The sequence below is a fragment of the Pristiophorus japonicus genome, chromosome 10 (assembly GCF_044704955.1).
Source record: "Pristiophorus japonicus isolate sPriJap1 chromosome 10, sPriJap1.hap1, whole genome shotgun sequence".
Classification (NCBI taxonomy): Eukaryota; Metazoa; Chordata; class Chondrichthyes; family Pristiophoridae; genus Pristiophorus; species Pristiophorus japonicus.
The window spans coordinates 134,859,668-134,875,331 of record NC_091986.1 but is presented as its reverse complement, the minus strand read 5'-3'; the positions used below and the strand labels follow the sequence as shown (position 1 = coordinate 134,875,331).

The window sequence follows — 15,664 nt, the reverse complement described above, 5'->3', positions numbered from 1 at the left end:
ACTTTAATAATTTAGATTTGAATCATAAAATGTCAATAATATTTACATTTATCTCCAGTTGATTTCTAATTGTTCTCACGGATTTCTTTAAGCATTTGGCATAAACTGGCAATTAATTACATAAATAAATATTGTATTTTAAAATTTCAAGTATCCAGATAAAAGGAAAATAAGAGAAAATACCATAAAAAATAAGTTACAATTGAATAATGCTTGTGTATCCACTTCTTAGCAAAAAGGCATAAAACCTATAAAAGAGGCAGAGACACTTAATATGCATGCTTCCCTTTTTCCTATTCATAATTTCAACTTCTTAAAGTAACAGAGCAGAAAATAAATGAGACAGCTGTTTCATTTTATTGCGAATATGAGCGCTATGCTCTGGACACATAAAACATGAACTACTGCATCTCAATAATTGTCACTATCTCCCGAACACTAAAAGGTACACCTTGCATTTATCTTCATGGGAAATAACCAAACTGGTTTCATATCTATCTTTTTTTAAGAGAAATTAATTTCATACTGCATGCACATTATATTAAAAAAACTTGCATTTTCTGGGACAGTCACTAAATTCTTGAGACAGTAGTGTGATATCTTTAAAAAAGAATTTGAAGGCATGCAGAAAAAAGACTTCCAACTTGAAATCTGCTATTTTTGTTTAACTAACCTAAACTGTGCAAGTATCATTCTTTACCCTCAATGTCTCTTTTCACAGCAGTGGCTTTGGCTGCACTGCTAACTATATGAAATACCCTTCTTCTGCAAATAATTATCACAAAATCACTGAAAAAAATAATGCAAAAATTCTTTCAAGTGTTACACAATATTTAAAACAGTTGCACTGACCGGCAGGACGTAGTCTAACCCATTCCTTTTAGCCACGTCTCTGGCTACGTCCTCTCCCTCGCCTATCTCTATGGTGTAGTAGCTGAGAGGACCAGCGGTCTCCTCCCCTCTAGTGGTTACCAACACACTTTGCAGGAAACACAGGGAAAAAAATAACTGGACGAGTTTTCCAAAGGCCATGAATCTAAATGTGAAAATGAAAAAAAGAATCAGACAACACTTATCATGAGTCACACATGAAAAACTTCCCCGAACTGACAATGGTGGCAGGAACTTAATCAACACTACACTACATTTACATGTTGTGGGTTACATTAACAGCTTGTTTCAACCTGTCTGTGCATTATTGTTTTGTTAAAGGTTACATTTACAATAACCAGGTTTTCTGCTGGCGGAATATTTCAGAAACCAACATCATTACAAAATCGACACTTTAAGGATACAACTCCACATTTTCAAAGCAGGAGTTTAAAGGACTGGAGAAAGCGCGTGGTGAAATCTGAGTCACGAGTTCAAGCGACACATTCTCAACGTTACTTTCAAAAGTGATTTTTTTTGCACCGTTATCGATAAAGATGCAGCATGGAAACTTTGAGGGGAAATTATCATCTCTACAGATTAAAGGGTAATTTCTTGTCTACTTTTCACCCTGTCTTATGTCTTGTTATATAAAACCTGGTAAACTGTGTGTCTAACACTGCTTATATATGTGTAGGATAGCTTGCATTTCTATAATCTTCCATTTTTCTGGCAAGGTTTACAACAGGTTTGGACAGATGCAAGCCTTTTTTTAAAAAAAACTGATGATTTATCAAGATCTAACATTTTCAACATAGTCCACAAAGAGAAAACGTGCCTTGACATTCCCAAGACTCACTGAGTTCTGATTTCACGCAACTTATTGCCTCTTTCACAGAACACATGCAAACCTTGGATTTAGGAAAATATCATGCATTGTACAAAAATGCACAGCCACAGGAGGAAAACTCATTGCTGACAGTAGCTATCTCTAAAATGGGGTTCATTGTCTTTGGAAAACGGTGCTCTTTAGTGTCTAATTTTGTTTTAATAAATAAAGAGTTGAGACCAGGAGTAGTAGGATTAACTTTAGGGGCCCTACCATTGGCTCCAAAGATTTATCAAGTGAGTGGATAAACTACACAGAATAGGAAGATCCCAGGTTTGATTCCCTGATCTGTGTTGAGGAGCAGTAGGCTCACTACAATTGTCCTCAGTGCTCCAAAGATTGGTTGGGGAAATTGCCGAGGGTTTCTGATTGTTATCCAGTGATGGGAATGAATATAGGTAGACATTAGGAAGTGGATTTTCTCCCACTTTCCCTGTGTACCTTCAACAAAAGGGTCATGGACAAGATTGGGCTTGCCTGTGATGCAATCTAGCCTGTTGACATTCACATCTGGTCTACATGTGGTTCAGTGGTTGCTTGGAGGAAGTACAGGAGAGCAGTTGATACCTGTGGAGTTCCAACCCCCCCATCCACAAGGAGTTAACTCCTTCAAGATGGTGGATGGTAAGCAGAGAAAGTCTAAAAGATACACTTTCTAATTGATCTAAATTCTGTTTACCTAAAATTGCTGATACTGTTATGTTAAGAATTAGATTAGATGTGAAATTCATATTTTTTTTGCAGTTAACTCATATTCTACTGTTTAGAAAGTTGTTTCATTGTTTAAAAGTGTGGTTAGCCCGATCGGGAGTGTATATATTTATAAAGGAATTTTTGCAACAACAAATAATACATTATAGTTACTAGTGAAATATTTTGAGTAACATAATGGTTTAACATAATTTAACTATCTCATTTAGAACCCAGCTTTTTTGTGGTGGCTGATATGCCAAGTGAGTGGAGCACAGCAGCCTCCTGCACCTCCGGAGACCTTTAAATCTTAAATTGGGCAAGCTGCAGGTATGTGCAAGAAGATGGAATTACACTTCCAGCTGCTCTAGGTGCCAGAAGAATAGTAACCAAATCCTGGACCAAGTAGGTTATAGGCCCTATTGGTCTAAAGTAGATTCACTCCAATTAGATCCCCCTTCCTTATTGCCACTGCCAACATACAATCTGAACCTTCATGTAACACTAATATACCAATATGTACCAACATGTCAACTGACTTGTTGCCCCACACTTTGCTGGACATTTCATGGTGAGCACTGTGAATTGGATTTTTTAAACACCCTTCAGCTCCATGAATTGCTGGATGTGTGAGTTGATAATAGTGTGGCGAGGTCAACGGGGCATCTGGGAGCTTGGTGAATGATGGGACCAATAGTCTATCTCCTTAACCAATGAAATTTAAGGAAAGAGAAAGAAACAGAGTGAACAATGGGTGAATTAGTCAATTGGGTACAGAGCGAGAAAGAAAAATTGGATTTAGAGGGAGAAAAAAAATAGAAAGGAAAAATAAGGGAAAAAAATTGCAAACGTAAGAAAAAACTTTGAGGAACAATATACTATCTGCAGGAGTGAGACTCCACAGTTTCAATTGTCCCTTTGGGGCCCTAAGGTTGAGTGGCATTGCAGCAACATACATCTCATCATTAAAAGTGCTCTTGCATTGTGAAATACTAGGCCTATTTTCCTGTGGTGAGTTTAATTCACTTGTACAGCAGAAATGCAGCAATTTCTTGATGCTCGTGGGGAGATTGACGGCAAGCTCTGGTTTTCATGATTCTAACGGTAGAGCGACACAGCACAAATCATCCAGCAATTTGTGCCGATTCACATTTCATGACCTATCTCTTCCTTGCCACTAATTGCTGGGTTGTTTCCACACATAATGGCATGCACCATACCGTTATTTTGCCAGAAAATTCTGGCTTACTGGATTTCACATAGAATTACATAGAATTTACAGGACACGTTTATGCTCCACATGAGCCTCCTCCCATCCTACTTCATGTAACCCTATCAGCATATCCTCCTATTCCTTTCTCATTCATGTTTATCTGTCTTCCCCATAAATATATCAATGCTATTTACCTCAACTATTCCATGTGGTTACAAGTTCCACATTCTAACCACTCTCTGGTAAAGAAGTTTCTCCTGAATTCCTTATTGGATTTAGTCATGACGATCTTGTATTTATGACTCCTAGTTTTGGATTCCCTCACAAGCGAAAACATTTTCTGTACGTCTACCGTATCAAACCTCTTTCATAAATTTAATGGCCTCATAGGTAACTCCTCTGCCTTCACTTTTCTAGAGGAAGGACCCTCAGCCTGTTCAGTTTTTCCTGATAGCTATCGCCTCTCAGTTCTGGTATCCTAATTTTCTGCACTGGACAAGCAAAATGTACAACTGCACCAATATGTAAACAGGTATAATTCTTATAATTTTTTTTGGAGCTGGATTAACTTCAAACGGAGTCTCTGCATGAGGTTTCTATAAATCAGGCCACCAACACTGGTTAGACTCTCATAGTTAGTGAATAGCAATTTTAAAACTGACCCACTTAAATTGCACAATGACCAGTATCTAGAAACATAGAAACATAGAAAATAGGTGCAGGAGTAGGCCATTCGGCCCTTCTAGCCTGCACCGCCATTCAATGAGTTCATGGCTGAACATGCAACTTCAGTACCCCATTCCTGCTTTCTCACCATACCCCTTGATTCCCCTAGTAGTAAGGACTTCATCTAACTCCTTTTTGAATATATTTAGTGAATTGGCCTCAACAACTTTCTGTGGTAGAGAATTCCACAGGTTCACCACTCTCTGGGTGAAGAAATTCCTCCTCATCTCAGTCCAAAATGGCTTCCCCCTTATCCTTAGACTGTGTCCCCTGGTTCTGGACTTCCCCAACATTGGGAACATTCTTCCTGCATCTAACCTGTCTAACCCCGTCAGAATTTTAAACGTTTCTATAAGGTCCCCTCTCATTCTTCTGAACTCCAGTGAATACAAGCCCAGTTGATCCAGTCTTTCTTGATAGGTCAGTCCCGCCATCCCGGGAATCAGTCTGGTGAACCTTCGCTGCACTCCCTCAATAGCAAGAATGTCCTTCCTCAGGTTAGGAGACCAAAACTGTACACAATACTCCAGGTGTGGCCTCACCAAGGCCCTGTACAATTGTAGCAACACCTCCCTGCCCTTGTACTCAAATCCCCTCGCTATGAAGGCCAACATGCCATTTGCTTTCTTAACCGCCTGCTGTACCTGCATGCCAACCTTCAATGACTGATGTACCATGACACCCAGGTCTCGTTGCAACGCTCCTTTTCCTAATCTCTCACCATTCAGATAATAGTCTGTCTCTCTGTTTTTACCACCAAAGTGGATAACCTCACTTTTATCCACATTATACTTCATCTGCCATGCATTTGCCCACTCACCTAACCTATCCAAGTCACTCTGCAGCCTCATAGAATCCTCCTTGCAGCTCACACTGCCACCCAACTTAGTGTCATCCGCAAATTTGGAGATACTACATTTAATCCCCTCGTCTAAATCATTAATGTACAGTGTAAACAGCTGGGGCCCCAGCACAGAACCTTGCGGTACCCCACTAGTCACTGCCTGCCATTCTGAAAAGTCCCCATTTACTCCTACTCTTTGCTTCCTGTCTGACAACCAGTTCTCAATCCATGTCAGCACACTACCCCCAATCCCATGTGCTTTAACTTTGCACATTAATCTCTTGTGTGGGACCTTGTCGAAAGCCTTCTGAAAGTCCAAATATACCACATCGACTGGTTCTCCCTTGTCCACTCTACTGGAAACATCCTCAAAAAATTCCAGAAGATTTGTCAAGCATGATTTCCCTTTCACAAATCCATGCTGACTTGGACCTATCATATTACCTCTTTCCAAATGCACTGCGATCACATCCTTAATAATTGACTCCATCATTTTACCCACTACCGATGTCAGGCTGACCGGTCTGTAATTCCCTGTTTTCTCTCTCCCTCCTTTTTTAAAAAGTGGGGTTACATTGGCTACCCTCCACTCCATAGGAACTGATCCAGAGTCAATGGAATGTTGGAAAATGACTGTCAATGCATCCACTATTTCCAAGGCCACCTCCTTAAGTAGTCTGGGATGCAGTCCATCAGGCCCTGGGGATTTATCGGCCTTCAATCCCATCAATTTCCCCAACACAATTTCCCGACTAATAAGGATTTCCCTCAGTTCCTCCTCCTTACTAGACCCTCCGACCCCTTTTATATCCGGAAAGTTGTTTGTGTCCTCCTCAGTGAATACCGAACCAAAGTACTTGTTCAATTGGTCCGCCATTTCTTTGTTCCCCGTTATGACTTCCCCTGATTCTGACTGCAGGGGACCTACGTTTGTCTTTACTAACCTTTTTCTCTTTACATATCTATAGGTTTACGCTGAAAATCGTCAACCTGCTGCTTAAATGTGTGCAATGTTCATATCAACTGTGAACAGGACAGGTTTTCATTTAAATGAATAGACCAAATCTCAGGTAATATTTTATTCTTTGATAAGCGTCAGCATTGGCAGTACTAAAATATATTTTATTTGGTTAGGCAATATGAAATAATGCACTCATGGAGAATGTTTAATTTACAATTTAAATACTGTTCTCCCACACTTTTGCAACAGTTTAATTAGTGTTCTGTTCCAGTACTTTAATTTTTTTATGAACTGACTGGTAATGGCAAAAATGGCAAACTAATGAGGGATAAGTAGATACCCTGTATATCTAGATGGGTCTGGGAGGAATGTTGCCTGGAAACGTTTCATGTTTGACACTTCATTTGGTGCATTTCTTAGAAGTTTGCAGTGGAACACATTATGTGCTTTGGTGCCACAATAGAAATGGGTAGACTGTAAAGTGCATCAAATACTGCGTTGCTTACTGGCCAGAAGGAAACTTGTTTGCAGAGACATGAATGATCCTAACATTGCTAGAGACTGTAAGACTGACTCTTGAGTGGGTTCAAGTCCCACAGCAGAGACTGAAGCATACAATCTAGGTTGTTACTTCCAGTGGAGCACTGAGGTAGTGCTGCACTGTCAGAGGTGCAGTTTTTCAGGTAGACGTTATGGCATTATTTTTGAAGATGAGTAGGGGAGTTCTCCTGCTGTCCTGGCCGATATTATTCCTCAACCAACATAATTTAAACAGATTATCTGGTCATTATCACATTGCTGTTTGTGAGATCTTGAGGTGCACAAATTGGCTGCCTCCTTTCCTATATTACATCAATGACTATACTTCAAAAGTACTTCATTGGTGGTACACTATTTTGGGACATCCTGAGGTTGTGGAAGGCACAATATAAATTCAAGTCTTTCTTTTTAGAGCATTACGATCCAAATGGCACACAAGGTTACTGCTCATAGACACCAGGAGGGATATGCTACCATCCTTTCCACTTCTCCCAGTTTCAAAGTCCGCAATCCCAAGAAATATACATGGCAATGAAAGTAGCAAAAGCTGACCACCAGCTTCAAAAAAGCTGCAACTGCCCCAGAAGCAAACAATTCAAGATGGCTCTGATTATAAACCTCTGACATGTGAAAATGAATGGTTTCATGTGCTTTTTAACCTAAGCTGCAGATATACCAACTTCTTTCACTTACAGTGTCAGTTGTGGCTCAGTGGGTAGCAGTCTTGCCTCTGAATCAAAAGGTTGTGGGTTGAAATCCCACTCCAGGAAATTGAGCACAAAAAAAATCTAGGCTGAGCGAGCACTACACTGTCGAATGACACGTTAAACCGAGGATCCTCTGCTCTCTCAAGTGGATGTAAAAGATCCCATGGCACTATTTCGAAGAATAGCATGGGAGTTATCCCCGGTGTCCTAGCCAATATTTATCCCTCAATCAACATAACATACAAAGAAATTATCTGGTCATTATCACATTGCTGTTTGTGGGAACTTGCTTGTGGGAAAATTGGCTGCCGTGTTTCTCACATTACAACAGTGACTACATGCCAAAGGTACTTCATTGGCTGTAAAGCGCTTTGAGACGTTCAGTGGTCGTGAAAGGCGCTATATAAATCTAAGTCCTCATCCTTCATTAAAGAAAGGCAGTGCATTTCTTGAGGATCTGGGCATGCGTCAATGGAAATTTTAGAAGTTTTAAATTAGAAATTTTAGCTTCTGGTTAATTTTAATCACTTTTAACCTTTGTAATTGATATATTTTTAATCTTTAAAAAAGTGACATTTGGATTTTCAACTAACCAACCATAACATCAATTCCCCCAAACTCACCTGGTGATTTCCTGGGAGATCAATGGATCTTCTCCTAGAGAAATGCCATGAATGGCCGAAAGGGGAATTAAGGTAGGAGATCAGGAGAACCTCCATGGAATATCCATACAACTTTCTCTTCCTCTAACTCTCCTAAATCATACAAGCACTTTTATCGCTCTGGCTCTTGAATTCAACCTAGCACTGTTCTTCCGCCCCTCATTCCAAGCTGATCCTCTTCTTCCCCTCCAACCTAGTCCAAGCTGGTACTCTTCTTCCACTTCTCCCATTTAAGCTGACACACTCTTTCTCCTCTAATTTCCTCAGGTCATGTTGCCATTCTTTCTCCTCAGCTCAATTACTGCTGTTTGAAGTTTTTCCCCTCCCCTCATGTTGAGTAAATGCTCAGAACTTCGGCCCACTGCCCTCACCTCTTCATTGCTATATATTCCCGCATTCCCTCTCCTTTGCTGCTAATTCATTTCTCTCTTCCCCTCTCCTTTATTGAAATCCATTCCCCTTTCCGTCTCCGCATCATTACCATCCTTTTCCCATCTTTCCTTTCCTCTTAATTTTCATTCATTTTCGCTTCCCTTTTTCCCTCAGTGCCAATTCTGTTACTAATGGACTAGACCAGGCCCCACTCTCCTTGGCACTGCTCTTCGAGTGCTGCATATAAAATAAAAGATCCCTGCCTTTGCATACTGTTGGCAGGGATTTCTGTTCCCTTGAGATTTCTGCTTGTAATTTTCTACGGGAAAATTCCTTATATTATTGAAAAAATTGCTGATCAGCACGAAGAGACGATAGCTTTGGTCAGCAATTGCACTGGGTTGATAAGTGACAAATAACGTTAGTGCTACACAAGTGCCAGACAACAGCTTTCTCCAACAAAAGAGAGTCTAACCACCTCCCCTCAACATTCAACGGCATTACCATCGCTGAATCCCTCACCATCAACATCCTGGGGGATCATCGTTGACCAAAAATTTAAGTGGACCAGCCACATAAATATTGTGGCTACAAAAGCGGGTCAGACACTAGGTATTTTGCGGCGAGTGACTCAACTCCTGACTTCCCAAAGCCTTTCTGCCTTGGCAGATGCAGTATAATGTGGATAAATGTGAGGTTATCCACTTTGATGGCAAAAACGTGAAGGCAGATTATTATCTGAATGGCAGCAGATTAGGAAAAGGGGAGGTGCAACGAGACCTGGGCGTCATGGTTCATCAGTCATTGAAAGTTGGCATGCAGGTGCAGCAGGCGGTGAAGAAGGCAAATGGCATGTTGGCCTTATAGCTAGGGGATTTGAGTATAGGAGCAGGGAGGTCTTACTACAATTGTACAGGGCCTTGGTGAGGCCTCACCTGGAATATTGTGTTTAGTTTTGGTCTCCTAATCTGAGGAAGGACATTCTTGCTAAAGAGGGATTGCAGCGAAGGCGCACCAAACTGATTCCAGGGATGGCTGAACTGACATATGAGAAGAGACTGGATCAACTGGGCCTTTATACACTGGAGTTTAGAAGGATGAGAGGGGATCTCATAGAAACGTATAAGATTCTGATGGGACGAGACAGGTTAGATGCGGGAAGAATGTTCCCGATGTTGGGGAAATCCAGAACCAGGGGACACAGTCTTAGGATAAGGGGTAGGCCATTTAGGACTGAGATGAGGAGAAACTTCTTCATGCAGAGAGTTGTTAACCTGTGGAATTCCCTGCCGCAGAGAGTTGTTGATGCTAGTTCATTGGATATATTCAAGAGGGAGTTAGATATGGCCCTTATGGCTAAAGGGATCAAGGGGTATGGAGAGAAAGCAGGAAAGGGGTACTGAGGTGAATGATCAGCCATGATCTTATTGAATGGCGGTGCAGGCTCGAACGGCCGAATGGCCTACTCCTGCACCTATTTTCTATGTTTCTATGTTTCTATGTTACAAGGCACACATTAGGAATACTCTCCACTTGCCTGGATAAGTACAGCGCAAACAACATTCAAGAAGCTCGACACCATCCAGGACAATGCAGCCCGCTTGATGGGTACTCCACTACCGGCACACCATGGCTGCAGTATGTACCATCTACAAGATGCACTGCAGCAACACACCAAAGCTTCTTCGACACCATCTCCCAAACCCGCGACCTCTACTGACCAGAAAAACAAGGACAGCAGACACAAGGGAACACCACCACCTGAAAGTTCCCTTCTAAGTCAGATACCATTTTGACTTGGAAATATATTGCCTTTTGTAAGCATCAAATCCCCAAGGATTTATTGGACATACTTTGCTCACCGCAGAAAAAGTTGGAAGCTGTTTGTGGGAGAGGCCCAGGTACTTCTCCATGTTGGACTTAGAATGATGGGCAGGGGGTCTGGGAAGACAATGGCCAAGATAAGGCAATTCATCGCAGGTGATGGGCAAATTGAGAGTCCATTGTTAAGCAATGTGAACTCGTCAAAAATAGATCAGGTGAACTGATCAGTGATCGAGCCATTACCTGGACGAGATACCAGAACAATAGAAAGACATTAAGCCCCGATTGGTCGGAAGCGAAAACCCATCACTGAACTCAAAACAGGAAACCTCGAAAACAAGGAAAACACTTTATTGGACCAAAAGAAGACACACCCACAGGAAGCCTCGAAACAACAACAAACTTTATTCGGCCTGAAAGACCAGACAGTATTGGGATATAAAAGAGGATGTGTGGCCACACATCGCTCTCTTGCTCTCGCTGTTTCGCCTCGACAAGAACTGATCCCTCCGTGTGGGACGGAGAGAAGAAACCAGAAGAGACATATTTTCATCAGGAGAAGCAGCGAGTAAGCCAATGAATCACTGAGCATCATCTCTGCACACACATCTTTTAAGATCACAGCCACGGTATGAGGGGGTATCGTGTGGTCTCCCAACCAAATTCTTAGGGGTGTTTCAGGGGAGGTTTTAGACGTGAGTACTTCACGATAGGGCCCTGTTTAGATGGGCCAGACTGTGTATTGTACTGCATTTGTTTGTTTTACACGCCGGGGTGTGTGTGGTTTTACTGAGCGCAGATGTGTAATAAAAGCATTGCTGGTTGAGACCAAGGTATTCATCCCTGACTTATTCATCTGTTCAGTACAGTAATCACTCCCAGCTCCAGAACTATGTAGAGTGGGAGTGCATTGAAAACACCTAAGGGAGACCACTTACAGAATTTGTTGACCACGGCAGGACGCTAGGGGTACTGAACAGAGAGTTATGGAGAATATTAAGGCTCAGAGATCGGCAATGGGGGATAGGATTTCTTCATATATCTTTGGGAAAGTTAACATAACACAACAGTGGGTACTAGACCTTTTGCGGGCTGAGAGTCCGGAGGACAAGGCCGCTGAGTAGACGGGGAGTAAGGGGCATAGAACAGCAAAAGAAAAGGCCATCTGTCTACAGAAGCAAGTCCAACTGCTTAGGAGCAGGTTGGTAGGCTTATGGCAGAGCTCAAAGAGTCCGAGGAGTAGTCAGCCACAAGGGCCGTGGTAGGAAAGAGGCTTTTAGATGAGTTGCGCGAAGAAAAGCAGGAGAGGCGTACTCAGGAGGAAACCTCCCATAACAAAAGGGAGTACCTGCAGTGTCAGGTAACAGAGGCCAAGCTCAATGAGCAGGTCACACGGGAGGAGACTGCTCGTCTAGCGGGTAAAGTAAACGGGCTGCAGGGGCAACTGAAGGATATTAAGACAACTTATAGGGTAGCCACCTGTAAGGGTTTTGAGAGTGGGAATCATGGGCCCTGCCAAGAGAAAATCCAAAGCTTTACCCACGCTCTATCCAAGACCAAAGGAATGGTCTGCCTAATGGCCCCGGGGGGAGCCCGGATGGACTGGGAAGGGGAAGGGGAAGACGGTGAGGATTAGAAGCTGGACAGGGACGCACAACCTCGGCCAGAGGTGCTGGAACCCATGCATCCTATACAGCAGCAGAAATACGGTGCATCCGTAGACGGCCAAGGTCAGGGGGCGCTGCAAAGCGATTTTGTGGTCCCATTCACAACCCCACAGCTGCAAAATGTGATTTCAGGGGTGCCCTAGCTTACCAACGAAGGAGACCCATTGGTCCACTTCATGGAGGTGGAACAGGTGGGAGGAATTAATGGGTGTAATGAAGCGGAGATTCACAAGCTTCTATTATTTTCCCTGGAGGGGAAGATGTATCAGGCCCTATCTGCTGAAAGCAAAAGGGGGCATGGAACCGTAGAGGGCTTAAAGGAGGAAATCCTAAGAGCCATGGGTCACCATGAGCCAGGGTAGTCCATTCTCCAGAGTGGAAAGGACACTGCAACTGGCTGGGGAAGCACCTCAGGCTTTTGCAGACTGGCTCTGCCCGGTCTATAATAAAGACTGTGATGGAGTGCTGGACCAAGCGCAGTGCAGGGGGAGCCAAGGAACCATTGGCTCAGGACCCTAGTGTCAAAGAGTTTGCCCCGGATTAGGGTAAAGTCCGAGAATTGTTTCGACCCTGAGAATCTCCAGAACACGGAGGGCGATGTGCTCTGTCACATAAGTCTGGCATTTCAGGCCGGCGTGGAGGAGGAGGTCAAACCAGTTAAAGGGAAGGTTCACGAGATGAAGCCCAGTGAGGGTAGTAAAAAAGAATGGCGCCAGAAAGGAGGTAGCTCACAGAGGATGTTGAAAAAAAACATTTTAAGTATAGGAAATCTAATTAATCAAAGGGGGCCTAATTAAGTAAAGTTAAAAACCAAAAGCAAGGCTGTGAGAAAAAAGAAAAAATTCCGAAAATGATAAAATTAGAACTCTCAGGAAGATAGATCATCTTATCAGAGTATAAACCAGACAGTTGGGAAAAATACACTCCAGGGCTAGGTCACATGGGGTGGTAAGAGATTCCGGGAAACAAAAGACGATTGAAGAACATCTCAACTGATTGAAAGCAGTTAGGCCAAGAGGAGAAGAGTTCACAGACCTGAGAATGATGTGGCACGTAACTTATCAGATAAAAGGTGCACAGTGGAGGTAACGAAGCTTGGTGTCAATATAATTGTATTAACCAATTAATCATAGTAGGTAGGTGAAAATTTTGTGATGCAGCAGGGAAACAACAAATGGAAAGCCTCAGCACGGAACTTCATGATTTTGTATGTATTTTGACTGTATAAAAACAGTAACCCAAGATTGTTCGGAGAGAACAGCTGGTTTGGGTCACCGAGTTACTGAACTCATGTAAAAGCTGTCTCTCCCTCGATCAAATACGTAATAAATGATTCTTATCTCCAAGCAGACTTGTGTCGAGTATCTTTGTAATACTCCACATCAGAGGGCTAGGACGTGTTTCAGGTGTGGGAAGCCGGGCCACTGGAGGAAAGACTGCCCAGCCCTGAGGAAGGGGCAAGGTAAAAGGGATCCTCCAAGACCTAAGACAAAACCTGTTGAGGTGAAGGGACCGACCTCAGAACAATTTGATGTTCTGGTGGCCGCCCTTCGGACAGCTTTTGTGCCAGAGCAGGGAAGGATAGACGCTGCCGTGAGCAGGGAAATCCCGACCGGTTCGGTAATCCCACCACCCTGACTAGCACGCACCCAGCCTGAGTACCTGTGTTTGCTCACGTACGATGAGTGGAGTAGGTCATGTGTGAAGATGGGGGTGGAGAAGGTAGAGGGAAAGTATTTGTTGGACACCGGGGCTTCCAGCACATGATTCACGCAAATAATCCGACTACCTCAACTTTGTCTAGCAAGGTTCCACACAGTCTGGTGGTGTTCACAGGGAACGAGCAGGCGGGGTCAATCTCCAGGCTGCTAGCCATTGATTTAGGATCACTCCACACAAAATGGAAGTGTGTCTTGCTGAAATGGGAGCAACTGGGGTCAGGAATTCCAGGGGCCGACGTTATGTTAGCCCACAGAATCATAGTGGATTTGAAGAATCACTGCCTTTGGGGTGCAGTGGATTCTGATAAGGAGAAAGAAGTGGTAGTGATCCCAAGGAAAGGGGAAGGTGTGTACCATGAAGCCAAAGTATAGTTACAACCCAGAGCAATTGGTCAATACTATCCCGGCCGAGTACCAGACTTACGTGCGGGACAATCTCGCATCATTCGCCACACGCAAGTATGACTGCGGTCGGGTGATGGGGGTAGAAGTCAGGGCACAAGGAGACCCTATGTTCCGGCCGCAGAAACAGTATCATTTCCCCAGGGAGGCAGAGGCCGGTTTGGAAACCGGACCAGTTGTGGAGGGCCACCGTGGACTATCGGCTGCTCAACAAAAACATCCCAGCTTGCGCGCCCACTGTCACGGCCTTAGCCGACCCGATAGGGAGCATTCCAGCATCCATGACCACATTCACGATGCTGAATATATCGAACGGGTTCTGGTCAATTCCCCTCAAAAGAGAAGACCAGTACAAGTTCGCATTCCCGTTTAAAGGACAACAGTGTACCTGGACGTGCCTTCCCCAGTGTTTCCACAACAGCCCCTCCATTTTTCACCAGTGTATGGCCAACAGTTTAAATGGTTTCAGCAGGCCTCAGCAGTTGGTGCAGTATGTAGATGGCCTACTTTTGATCTCCAATGAGGGGAAGGAGCATGGTCCGCTGCTGGCCGAGCTGCTGGAGCTGTTGAAGGACACCGGGTTCAAGGTCAATCCCAAGAAAGCTCAGATCGATTAGAGGGAGATCAAATTCCTCGGGCTGACCATAAGGGCTGGGGAAAGGGCTACAGACGAGGCCAAACGGAAGGTGGCACAGGAATTACCAGGTCGCACAACTGTGACGGGGGTGAGCTCCTTCCTGGGGCTCATGGGGTACTGCAGGGATTTTATTGAGGATTACGCCACCATGGCAGCCCCTCTACTTCGGCTCCTCTGCAAGGGAGTCGGATGGGAGTGGGATGAGGTCTGCACTGCCGCGTTCAATTGTCTCAAGGGAGACCTGCAGACGGCACTCACACTAGGGGCGATTAATGGTGGGGAGGACTTCTTTTTAGAAGTAGCAGCCAGTGGGGACAGTTAGAGCACAGTGCTGCTCCAGGAGCAGCACGGCAAACTGAGACCCGTGGCTTACTCCTCAAGCGTCCTCACAGATGTAGAATGGGGGTACTCCAATTGCGAGAGTCATCTCTGTTATGTCTATAATGTACTTATGAAGGACTCCATGAGGTAATGTGCTGTACTCAAACTGTAGTGACCTTGGTCCTTTATTCCAAACACCAGAGTGCTGTGCAAGCATGGTGTGCGGCCTTTTATACAGGGTCCTGCCATCAGGGCAGGAAACCCTGGTCTCCACCAGTTGCACCCTCTAGTGGTGCCAGCATGTATGTACACGGTGTGAACCTTATTGTGAGTACATCAGGTAAACAAGTCTCCATCTATACAATCTCACAGTGACTACACATAGAGTACATCCATAGTCAGCAAATACAACATCACTCCCCCCCCCCCCAAAGTCCTTTGTGCCAATTAACTTTGCACTATGTGCTCTGGCTTAGCTCTCCCCAGACTTAAGTGCCAATAGCCCTTGCACCTTGGCTGTGCTTTGGCTTGGCCCTCTCCCTATTAGCCTCCAAGTCCTTTTGCCATAACGTTGGGTAGTGGTTATCAGATTGGATGGTTAGATGATGCGGTGGAGGT

General features: G+C 43.9%; 1 protein-coding gene across 1 annotated transcript in view; it reads right to left on the bottom strand.

The window, feature by feature from the left end:
• LOC139274800 (PC3-like endoprotease variant B) overlaps window positions 1–1,032 on the bottom strand; it is a 994,028-nt gene extending 992,996 nt beyond the window's left edge. The window contains exon 1 of the mRNA XM_070891493.1: window positions 853–1,032. Within this exon, the coding sequence (XP_070747594.1) occupies window positions 853–1,032 (180 nt within the window). The remainder of the gene's footprint in view (window positions 1–852) is intronic.
• Between the last annotated feature and the right edge of the window lie 14,632 nt (window positions 1,033–15,664).